A 12,210-nucleotide genomic window follows, 5' to 3' on the forward strand; every position below is an offset into this window, starting at 1 on the left:
GTCGAGATTGCAAATCAGGAACAGAACATACAGGTCTAGAGGCAAGATTACAAATAATTCATGAGCAAAATGCTATGTTTATGCAACACTACGGATGAGATTTTAATTGCTTATTACTCTAATTGATTTCATTCAGTTGTTATGGCAACTTTCTCCTTTTAGTATACGCACTACACTAGACGCTTACAGGCTGAAGCCATCAAGTAAGGCTATGTGACACACCACAGTTCTAACATGTACTGTGAGATAAATAATACTGATTATCTACTCATATGATACATAGTAAACAGAGACCATAGTTAGAGCTATCCAAGACCTTCTAGTCTAATGTTTTATTATCATAGGCAGTTTCTCTCAGCTGTCCCAACTGATGACTTCCACGCTTCCCTCCACCTACTCTTGCTTGACACTAGTTTACTATTACTTCTGCTTGAGCAAAAACAGTGGCCATTTTGCGAAGCTAGTTAGAAATGGCAGTTTTGTCAGCACATATGTTAGACATTACCTCATCTATTTTCTGACTCTTTTCCAGAAAAGCTTTTACACAACAGGAATTCGAAGCAGGAAGTCAAAACCTGACAGTTGAGACCTGAAGTCAAACCATGCCTCTTGCTGTTTATAAGAAGGTATGCAGTTCAGTTCAACAGTAACACCCAGCACCGGCTTTGCTCAGCTATACTTACAGATCCACTCCTATTTATCTCTCCTCCTGTCTCTCCCCAGCGAAGGTCTAACTGCTGCTTAGGTGTAAACATACCCAGTCACTTCTGCACAGCCAAACGGATCTTGCTCTCCGAGCATGTATGCTAGCAAAGCACATTTTGCGGGTCCCCGGAGTACCTCCTTATAATCTCTTGTGAGTCATCCATCTCACATGCATCAGGTCTTCAGGGAGCTGAAGACAGCAGCTCCGAGTTAGACATGGTTTGGAAATGGAAACAGACATCTTCCCTTGTTAAAGGCCCTAAGCAATGTACAGGGAACTGGAAACTGCAGAAGCTGGTTTCTGGTTTTGCCCCAGTATCTGCTGATTCACGTTTCGCTGAGCTTCTAAGCCCTGATAGCTACCTGGTATCACAGGAACAAGGCATTCACCTATTAGCCCAGCCCATCCACAAGCAAGCGAAGAAATGGTATGAGATCGTGAGGCAGCGCTGTCTTTTACATCAACTGTTTCCTTTACCTTATGGTTCAGCCTTTCATGCTACAGTCAAGCACAGAGCCTGCTCTAAGCACTGGCCAACAGAAACATACTACTTATTCCACCAGAAAAAATGGGGAGCTGTTAAGAGACCAGGGCCTGAACACACCGACTGATGTATGCTGAAAGATTTTATTGCTCCATGTCACTTGTCATGTAATCAAGTGGTGGGGAAGTCAAGTTTCCTGTTTAGAAGGCCATTATCATTATTTAATTATGGAATGACAATTCCCTAGGAACAGAAGTGGCCCAGTTCAGCCACAGGAGAGCAGGTGAGCAGTATGATAACATCTCAAGATCCTCTCAGAATCCAGGGCTCATCTATACCCATGTGAACCTTCGGCTCTACGCTTTAAATAGGTTTGGCAACACACCAGCTCACAAAGGCACAGGGAGTGACGTCTCAGAGCTCAGACAGAAACCGTACAGCTAGGAGCTGTCCCAGGGGATGTCTTCCTCACAGTAACCTTGCCTTTCAGCCCCCTCCGCCCCCACCCAAACCAGTCTTACTGACAAGGCAGTTATGTAAATGAGCACATATTTAAACTCTTGAGACTGCAAGCATTCAAAGTTTCACCTCGTGGTACAAGAAAGCCCAAAACAGCATTTAAAAACCATGTACACCTCTGCTATTAAAAACAAGCCAACCACCAAAAGCCCCATTCTTTGAACAAAGCCAGGCAAACCTCCTTTGAGGGATACACAGCTATCTGACCCGGCAAAATCAAAGTTGAGCCTAAATTACCAAACCACAGAAGTAAACCTGACAACGTTCTTGCAAGCAGATTTCCTTTCATGCTGGGACGAACTTGAAAGGGGCTGAATGCTACACCTCCAGCTTTATTAACCAGACTGATCTCACAAGCTGTTAGTAAACCCAGGGACATAGCCCATGGCTTCCTACCTTCCTAACAGCCCACCCACGCAGCACACGCATTATCCGCCGACTCCTGAGCGAGGTGTACTGAAGCGACCCGAGTGGGCACCTTTGAAGTAGAAGCTGAACATCTCCGCTGCAGTAGCTTTCATGTTCAAAGCAGTCACAACAGACAGCAAGGAAGCCATTGCTCTTAAAACATTACAATGCGTGCTTCATAGATGAACAGTTCCATTATATAATTGACTTTCCGTGGTACATGTGAGTTATTAGACAGGAAGGAATTTCATACAGAACATAGGAATATCAACTGTCCATCCCTCATCTGTTACATGTGGGAAGTGAGAAGCCTTGTAGCGTGTTCCTGTATTTAAAAAAAAAGTGAAGAAAAAACTGAGGATTATTTTAACAGTAGCAGTGACCCTATTCTTGCCACACATGCCCCCTGCCAATGAGTGACAGCACTCACTGTCAGCCTCACAGCACCCTACTCATTCCCAGCCCCCGCCTACACACACTGCCCCAACGTTGGAACATCGGAGGCAGGATTTCCCTTCGCAGCAGCAGCGGCCAGAGCTGGAAGACAGGCTGGCCTGACAGAGGGAGCACCTTCGTGCTGTCTCACTCCATCCCTTGCACAAGAAAGAAAAAGGACAAAGAGAGGGACGATCTGTATCAAGCTACAAGGTGCAATAGGTCTATCGTGATCCTTACAGCCGTCTCAGCAGGTAAGCCGAGTGCGAGTCCAGGCTCCCTCTTTCAGTCTTTCTAGGGCTGGGAACATCTTACCAGCAAGAACCATTTACACTCCCTTATTCCTTAGTTTTTGCAACAGAGGCACCCTTCGGAAATACTTGGGCAAGATGGGCAGCATGAGACAAAAAGGAAACGAGCTCAAGTTTGTCTTTGAGGAGTTACTGCAGGTGTTTCGGATTGCCAAGACACAGACATATCCCAAAACTAAGTTTCACTCAGAGGACTGGGAACAGCAGCAACCACAAATCCAGAAAAACCCAGACCACTTAGCCTGTAGTGACCCCTAACTTAACCGCTCCCATTTACCAGATGTGCAAATGCACCATTCACAACCCGCAAGCCAGCAGGCCAGAGTCCAGCTGCAGCTGGGTGGTAAGCAGAGGACACCTCACACTAGCTTCTAAAACTGACAGGGGCAAAGCTGAGCAGAGATTCACATCCAGTAGCAAGCCACACCAAAGTCTCCCCTTGTTCTTTACGAACTGCTTACCAGAACTGGGGAACCTGGAACACACCTGCAGCACCATACAAGCAATACAGCAAAAAAAAAAAAAAAGCAAGCCAAAAGCTTCAAGTAGCCAACCGTAACTCACACCAGTTAACAAATACAGCACTTGGTTTATTTTTGTTCTCAACTGAAACAAGACTCAGTAGGTGTGTTACCTGTAACCAAAGCACTCTTTCAGAAGTGAGCTTCCAGGCGCAGAGACTTGCACTAGTACGTCTTCAGATGTACAGTATTTATATCATACAGAGTACACAATAAATTACTATCTACATGCAACATACCTACAAAAAGTTACATATAACATAAAAAAATACAGTATTTTCTGCTCATTTTTTGTTTTAAATTTTTTCTGTACATTTTTCCATTTACATTTTTATACACTTTTTTGTAAACTTTTTGTATTTTTATAAAACTGAAATCACATAACAGTTATGAACTTACGGCACCGCTCTTACCGTTCTACAACAATGCTTGCGTCTACAGAATAGCCTTTAGCTTGTTTGCTCCTTCATTTCTACTTTGGCACCAACACACTTCACACCATTATTCTGAGCTAATTAGTCCACTTGCTACCTAGCCATGTTCTCAATATGGAAAAACGCAATCATACTTCAGTTTGTGCTTCAAAAAAAGAAGTTCAGAAAAAAAACATTACATGAACTACTTCATCAACATCACATTTACCTGGTATTACTGCATAATATCAACTTTTCCTGCACTAACTGCTTTACGTAAGCATGCAAACAAGTCTGATTATGACTCAATCAATAACATGAATATACTGAAAAACAACTACAAGGGTTAAATATTAAAAGGAATGTAGACTTACCAAGATTTACCATGTTAATAAGTCCAAGCTAATAGTATGGATTGACATGTTAACAGTTAAGATTTTAAACACACTGAAGTACACAATGTGAATTTCAGTGTGCAAACATCTGAATTAAAGAAAAAGAAATTACTCCCTGCCACATTCTTTATACTACCCTTCAGTGAAAACTATTATTGACTAGAAACCTCCTTCTTGCCATGCATACTCCTGTTGTGAAACAGGGATTCCTCAAGTTTATAAAAACCAAGTTTAATTAAAAAAAAAAAATCTACTTGGAGTTCACAACTCAAGATCCTGCTGGAAAGGAGCACAGCACGTGAAGTGTTAAAGCAGTTTCAGCATTTGGCCCATCTGACAGTAAATCATTTCAGCCTGGTACTATGCGTACATGTAATTCCATATCACCATCCAGCCAATTTGATCTAATCCGAAAATACTAAAGGGTGGAGGTGCCCTCAAGAGGATTCTAGTGCAAGCTCCTGCTTAAAGCAGGGTCAAGGCTGAATTCAAACCAAGCTCGGGGTTTTGTCTTGTAGAATCCCGAGAACCTCCCGGGACAAAGACTGCACAGCCCGTCTCGGTCCACTCCCACGCCGGACTGTCCCCATGGAGCAAACTTCTTCCAATAACTCAGAACTTCACTTTTCCTTTTAATGAAAGCCTCTCCTTCTTGCTCCATGCTTCTCAGTCAAGACCCTGAAATCATCTCCTCCTCAGCAACCGCCTCTTAGATACCAAAAGCCTGCTGGTTCAATCCCATTTTCCCCGCAAAGGCCACTTTACCAGGCTCAATAAGGTCAATTCGCTTAGCCTCTCCTCACAGGTCCTGTGCCCCAAATCGCTTAACCATCTTGGCAGCTTCCTGTTGGACTTGCACAAGTTGATCAACATCTTGGGCCCAAAACCAGACACTGTTCCAAATGAGAATGAATGCCAAGTAAAGGGAGGAAAAAACCCACTTCCCTCTATCTGTTGGCTACGCTCCTGCGAACACAGCCCAGTAGCTGGCAGCCTTCATTGCTGCCAGGGCACACCGCTAACGCGTTCGGCCGCTAACCATTTGGGACCACCAGGTACAGGACTACATTTACGCTTGCTGACAACAGAAATATACATGAACTTTTTTGCTGAACTGGGGACATGAATGGCATTTTTTTTCTTCCTTAAAGTTACAACAATAGAAAAACCAAGGCAGGCATTCAAAGCATTGATATACCACAGCAATTCTTGCCTTAATACAGTTTACAGATTACCACCTCATTTATTATTGCCAAAAGAAGACTTTATGGTGCATTAAAAATCTCAACCTAATACAATCAAGGCTTAATGCTAAGACCGACAGCTAAGAGTTTGCCACTTTGTTTTAGGTTTGAGTTCAAAAAAGAAGGTGCCTTCCAGATCACTTGGAGGAGAACTGCTAAGGCTTTCTTCTCCGCTGCTCATATCTTCACAGGAGTCTTCACTAGAAGGAACAGTAGGAAAGGTAATTTAAACACAGCACAACCCCTTGAAAATTGCAAAGTACTCCTCAATCCAGTGTTTTCTTACAAGCTGTTCCTAGTCTAACGTCCCAGATCTAAATGCTTCTCGGCACTAAGGCTTAATCATAACAAGGTACAATTTCCTTTCTCCTAATGCCAAAAATCTCCTACCAACCAAGAAGCCAGTGTTCGAGATATCAAATATAAATTACTTGAAAAGACTAAAATGCTTTGTAAGCCTCCCCGTCTTAAAAGAAGAGGTATGCCTCCCCCCACCCCGCAAAGCACTTGTACTTTTTCAACACCACAATGACAGTTCCCCATTTTTTTTCCCTTCTGTTTAACATGTATTTTAAGCCCACCAGTATTTTCAAAGCTAGCAATTCTTTTCAAGTAGTATTGAATAGTTATACAGAGTTGCCATTAACATTTCCAGAAAATGAGAATTCCTAACAAATTAACCACCTGGTAGAAGTTTTACCAACCTCTCGCTTTCATTGAAACATCCACCCTCTGGTATCGTTGGCAACTCAGGAACACTGTAGTAACTGTTCTGTAGATTCTGGGCTGTACGTCTCGAAACAATCCAAACTAGCTTTTTATGATCAGGTTTGCAACATTCAGGAGACGAATAATCTGCTAGGCATTTCGAGACCAGTTCCCTCCAGTAAAGTAGGTCACTATCACTTATCTGAAAAGCAAAAAAAAGAACCTATTTAGTCTATTACACACAGGCTCTAAAAATAACCCCCCGCTTCTTCCACTTCACCTCCTCAGTAAAGACTTGAAAAAATATCAGTCAAGATAAAAGCAAGTCGTAACTGTGATACCTTTGCCAAAGTTGGGCTGCTTTTGAAGATAAATTCCTGTACACCTCCTAGAAATGTCCACATTGAAGTCTAAGTCAAGTTAACAGTTTGCCTGTCAGTTGCTTTTACCATTTCCATTATCACTTCCAAAGCAAAAATGAAACCAAGTTTATTCCACTTTAAAATGGAATAATCTGATACTTTAAGGAACTACTTCCAGCCCTCAGAAACTGGGTTAGTTCAATTTGACTGTAAAAGTGAAAAGCTTGGTTTAGAACATCAACTGATACAGTACGCACCTAGAAGCTATAAATCCTAGGTTAGTTATTCAGGCAAAAAGAATAACCAGCCCAGCAGTCATTGTAGTCCTACGAACCAACTGGCAGTTTCTCTAGAACACACAGCTAGAACTGTACAAGTTAAATCCGCTGCTTGTTAAAGCACGTACGATGTAGGCATTAGGTCAGCATTTCTTCTCATTTTATACATTTAAGCTCGTTTTTTAAACCGTAACCCTTTTGCTTGCCAGGCAGCTGCCAAGATGTGCCACTGCGAAATGACTACCTGATCTCATTCTCTAAGCACCCGTTTTTTGCATTTGGCATTCCACCAGTAAAATAGTTACACAAGCTGCAGACAGATGCTTAAAGACCCATTTCGTTGCTTATTTCAGCTGATGCCAAACAGCACCTGTAAAGATTGTACACTGACAGCAGAGGTCCCTTAAATGTAACATGGCACATCATTAACTGCACCCGTCCCAACAACTACAACAATCCACAGAAAATATTTACCTTAGAATGTTTCTGAACACGCAGAAGGATCTCAAACAGCTCAACAGATTTCAAAGTCTGAACTTCTAGAGTGAGAAGGCACAAGGCCAAGACAGATGGCTAGAAGGACAAAAAAACACCACTCAACATGACATGAATCAAAATCTATTCAGAAGTCAAAGAAAGCTACTTCTACTTACTTTTGCTTTAGAAAAGACTAGACGACAGTTGCAAGCTTTTAGCTGCGCTTCCAATTTGTCCAGATTCAGTACTTCTTTCCTGTAAGACACCCAAGAGAAGAAGCATTTGTATCAACAAGCATTCACTTGTCAGTAAGTAAAAACTAAGGAGCTGCCTCCTCTACAGCCAATGCCATAATTATTTAAGAGGTCACTAAAGAGAAAAAGGGCTTAGCAAGCATATAGGCCACCACCAATGTGCAACTCAACTCACCTTTCTGAGGTATGACAGAGTACAATAGTATGGTACAAGTGCAAGAAGGTTAAGGCAGTAGTAGCTTTAAATTCAAAGTGCAACTTTTCTGAAATTATCTTTTCCATCCGTTTCAGGTCGGACACAGTGCATTTACATTGGCTGATCCGGATGATCTCATGAGCAGATGGAATATTGCATTCTTCTTCGACTACTCGGGCAGCCAGTTGGAAACAACAAACTCCAATGCAAGATAAATGCTTCGGTTTGACCTATAAGTAAAAGGAAGCACTATGAATACCTCCCCCCCATAAACACCACGCGTATAAAACAGCAACCGCTCCCCCAGCCTCGGCGAGCTGTTTGGAAAATTCACAGTTCAACCGAGAGATTTCCTTATCTCAACTAGACGCGACATCAGTCAGCTTATACACCTCACCCAGTCGTAACTAGTTTCATCACTTAAGTTTCAGCAAAACACAGCTGGCAGAGCCCATAAAGCAGTATCAATCTGCCATAGCTAAGCCAGAGGAAGCGAAGTTCAACAGCTGAGCACCTCTATTGAAATCTTGTTCCACATCACTACACAACAAATAAATTGCAGTGAGAACTGTAATACCCCGGTTCTCCAAGCGGCAGTGCTCACTCACCCTCAATTTAAAGCCTAAGCAAATCCAGCCTGAGCCTGTTCTAGGCAGTCCTATCCCTCCCCAACTTGTTCCAACCTCTGCTATTCTCTCCCATGTACCAACATAACATTTTGTGCAACCTCAAGGACAGTCAGACCAGAGAACTGATGCAACTTTAGTTTTTCTGCCAACTTAATAATGAGGAATAATAATGGGGAACTGGTCTAGGTTTGAATTGTCTGCCATAACGCAGCACAAACACAATAAAATAAACATCCAGGAAATTATTACTCGGTATTAGTTCCAGCGCTAAGCTTATCTTTAACACCTAGAAACAGCCTGTAACACAAATTGGTTTGTTCCTTCTAAATTCCTCCTTTCTTACTCTTCTTCATCTACCCGGTGAAGGCCACAGACTTACTAGAGGAAACAAACCATGCTGCTACTTGCCTTTAGAAGAAAAAAGAACTGTACTCCAGGTTTACAAAAGAGGACTTCAGAAATGTTGCTAGCACAGAACGAGTAGCCACAGCTACCTCCTAGATCACAACCTTCCCCTTTTTGTCAGACAAGAAAGTTCAGAGCTGACCCTACAGCAGGTCCTCCCCCCCCCAAATACCTTCATAAGAGCCAAGAATCTGTCCAGAATATTAACAGCCAAAACAAACGTTTCAGTTGCAAAACCGAAAAAGTTGGTCAGACTCCAAAGATCTTCCACCTTGGCATTCCTTTGTCTCGGACACAGAGTATTTTCGTTCTATGGCAAGAGAAGCAAAGTCAGAATTATCCAGTGGCAGCACTGATGACTGCGACGACTCACTCCTTAAGTCATCTTTTACTTAGGTCAAAGGAAAGCAATTCTTTTCTTCCATAAATACTTTTTTTCTCTCGACTCAAAAAATTAATTTAGATACTTGAGACTCAAAACACAGCCAAGGTACAAGGATTACGGCCAGGTCCTGAGTCTCACTGGTGCAATACCCAGCACAACCACACTTCCAGGTACGCACTTGTCTTTTTAAGACAATAGTTACCAAGTGCGTGCACACACAGCGACTCCTGACATTACGGAAAGAGAGATGACCAAACTCAGCTTCTTCGCCTCTCTGCCTGCATGTCAATATTTAAGCGACAAAAGTTCTGCTTTCAAAACAAACAAGCAGTCTGATTTCAGTGACTTTTTTTGTTCAACATTAAGGCCCCTTCGAAAAAACTCACAAGCATCCAAAGAAGTGTACGCCTGCCCTAAACTCTGTAAGGAACTCTCGTTATTAACGTGGTAATGTTTATGCTTAGTTTATTTTTTGCTGTTCAGCACTGAGTGTTTCCAGGTTCATTTCCCTACACCTTGCTAATGAAAAACTGATCATTTCCCCATTTGTTAATTGCTTACTTGACATCCCAGCTTTCCTGCAGCGGTACAACGCAGTGGTACAGAGCTCCCCAGGTGAAAATAATACACTTCTCTTGGTTCTGTGTTACTCGAAGTTTAAACAGTAAGTATTAACCGCCTAAATATTTTACTTGCCCTGTAGGTCCTAATTCTTTGATGATGTAGGGTATGTTAAAAACTACAGATTAAGATTGAGCGAAAACAAAAGGCAAGCGGCGTTTACAGAGGAAAGAATTAACTTTCCGAAGTTAACGCACGTCTCCCGCCTAGCTCGGATTTTTTTTAAGGCACGTATTTCCTGCCCTGAGCAGGCTGCCTCCTCCCTCCGCGCCTGCCCCAGCCCAGCGCCCCGGTCCCCCCTCACCTCGGCGGCGCACTCGATGAGGCTGAGCCCCTTCTCTCGGGGCTGAAACCGCCCCTCCTGTTCCAGGTGGAGATTCAGCTGCTTGAAAAGCCACAGCGCCTCGCTGCTCATCTTCTCCCCCGCCTCCGGATCCTTCACCTTCACGGCAGACACACGTCGTCAACAGCTGGCAGCTCGCTCCCCCCCCGCCGGACAAAGGGAGCCGGGCGCCCCCCGCCCCAGGCCTCTCAACCGCCTTCCCCCCCGGGGGGGGAAAACCCCCACAGCACCGGGGAGGCGAACAAAGGGACCCGACAGAACGCCTCAAGGGGGGGGCTGCCCGGCCCTGCCAGCACACTCACCCGGGGCGGTGGTGAGGGGGCACCGGGCCGCCCCCGCTCGGTTCCTCCGCGGCGGGGAGCGGGAGGCGAGCCCGGCTCCCGTCACCGCACGGACGCGGATCGGCTCCGCCGCTGGCCCCGCATCCAGGCAGGGCCGCCTGCGCCCCCGCCCGCGGCGGGCCCCGCTCGCCTCCCCCAGCGAGTCACGGCGATGCCCGCGACAGCGGCACCATCCCGGGCCCCAGCCGCCGCCGCCGCCCCAGCCCCGCATCAAAATGGAGGCGGCCCGGCCCCGCCCCCTTGTTTTTGTTCTGGCGGCCCGCAGATGGCCCCGCGCGGAGCGCTTCCTGCTAGGCCCGGCCGGTGAGGCGCCGCCGAGAAGTAAAATAGTCCGCTTCCAGACTCGCACCCTAGGGGTGCCCCGAGAGGGCCCGGAGGTCAGGGCACGACGCAACCATCCAGCGCCACGCCTGCTCGACGCGAAGCGGGGCGAAACCGCGCTCCTCCGGAGGGAGTGCTAGGCCCCGGCGGAAGGAGACAGGGATGAGCCGAGCCACTCCTTTAAAGGGACCCGAGAGCGAAGCCGCTGTGGCGGCTGACCTGTTTTAAAAAGTCCGCCCAAACCCTCCCCCGCCCTGATTGGTCCGCGCTCTCCAGCCGCTGATTGGCCGGCAGTGCGGCTTCCCCCCCTCCCCTTCCCCACCCGGCGGGGTGTGTTGTTTACCGGCAGCGATTGGCCGCCGACCGAAGGTGGGTCTCTCCGGATTGGCCGGATGAGTTCTACCTCTGCCCCGCCTACAGCTGCGGGCCTTAGCAACCGTGACAGAGCCGTGCGCGCGCGGGGGGCGCCTGGCGTTGAGGCGGGGGCTGTGGGTGCTAACGGCCGGAGGCCAACGGTCGCTCGGCTCCACGGTCAACGGCTGCCGGCCACCTTGGGCCAGCGAAGCCGCCGAGAAACACCTCCCGTCCCCACAGCTCTCTTGCGCTGTAATAAAGACAAAGGCTGACCTGCCGCCCCGAGGGGGGCGGCCTGAGGTAGCTCTGCTCCCGTGGGCGTAACTCCCGGGTGTCTGTGTGGGACCCTTCTCCTCACGCTGTTTCTCGAGGGTTCAAGGTGCCCATCTGGATTTAAAAGCCCCATTTAAAAGCTTTAAACCAAAAGTCAAATGTATTCGCGGTCTGGCGTTTCAGAGCTTTTAGGATGTGCACTTCCAGGCTTCTCTTCGTAATCGCGGTCCATTTGCGTGGTGTGTGAATCCAAGGTCCGACGGTTCAGGTAGAGGACGGCTAATAGGCGAGCAGCTGGCAGCTGCGCTGGTGCCTATCGACCCTCTAGCAGATTGCTAGTCGGAGGTTGCATCAAAGGGCTTCTCAGCCCGCTGCTTAACGGAGCCCTAATGACAAGATAAAGCAGGATCTCGCAAAATAAATCATCGTCTGGAGGATTTGTGGGGCTGTTTCAACGCGTTCCATGTTCTATTTTTCGTGGACAAACACAAAGGAACAAATGTCATAGGACAACACCAACGAAACCACAGTGACTCGTGATGTGTACACACTGGAGACAAAAGTCTGTGGTGGCGACTCGAGCAGATTAGCATTCAGTTTGATCTACTGAGGTTCCGCAGTTTCAACAAACAGAAAATGTTTATTAAATGTCGCAGTCTGGAAAAATAAGCCGCCTTCTCTACAAAACAGTCAGCAATGTTGCTATGCCAATCTCTATTTCTAGGCACAGTTCCTGTCTGCTATGCCAGTGATGACGGCCAACAATTTCTTCAAGTTTATTTTGATGACAAGCGCTCTTAGACTCCCATAAACATGCAAAACGTTTC

General features: G+C 46.1%; 1 protein-coding gene across 2 annotated transcripts; it reads right to left on the minus strand.

The window, feature by feature from the left end:
* Positions 1-3,432: 3,432 nt before the first annotated feature.
* On the minus strand, positions 3,433-10,549 carry CCNG2 (cyclin G2). Of its 2 annotated transcripts, none has more exons than XM_075150370.1 (8): positions 10,397-10,549; positions 10,056-10,193; positions 8,918-9,055; positions 7,691-7,941; positions 7,438-7,516; positions 7,259-7,357; positions 6,141-6,346; positions 3,433-5,636 (listed from the first exon to the last, which is right to left on the minus strand). In XM_075150370.1, the coding sequence occupies exons 2-8, from the start codon at positions 10,164-10,166 to the stop codon at positions 5,504-5,506; spliced, it is 1,017 nt and encodes a 338-aa protein (XP_075006471.1). In that variant the 5' UTR covers positions 10,167-10,193; positions 10,397-10,549; the 3' UTR covers positions 3,433-5,503. The 2 variants fall into 2 exon arrangements, with proteins under 2 accessions (XP_075006471.1, XP_075006472.1); XM_075150371.1 differs by having other exon boundaries at positions 10,056-10,187; positions 10,391-10,451.
* Between the last annotated feature and the right edge of the window lie 1,661 nt (positions 10,550-12,210).

This window comes from Calonectris borealis, chromosome 4 (genome assembly GCF_964195595.1).
Source record: "Calonectris borealis chromosome 4, bCalBor7.hap1.2, whole genome shotgun sequence".
Classification (NCBI taxonomy): domain Eukaryota; kingdom Metazoa; phylum Chordata; class Aves; order Procellariiformes; family Procellariidae; genus Calonectris; species Calonectris borealis.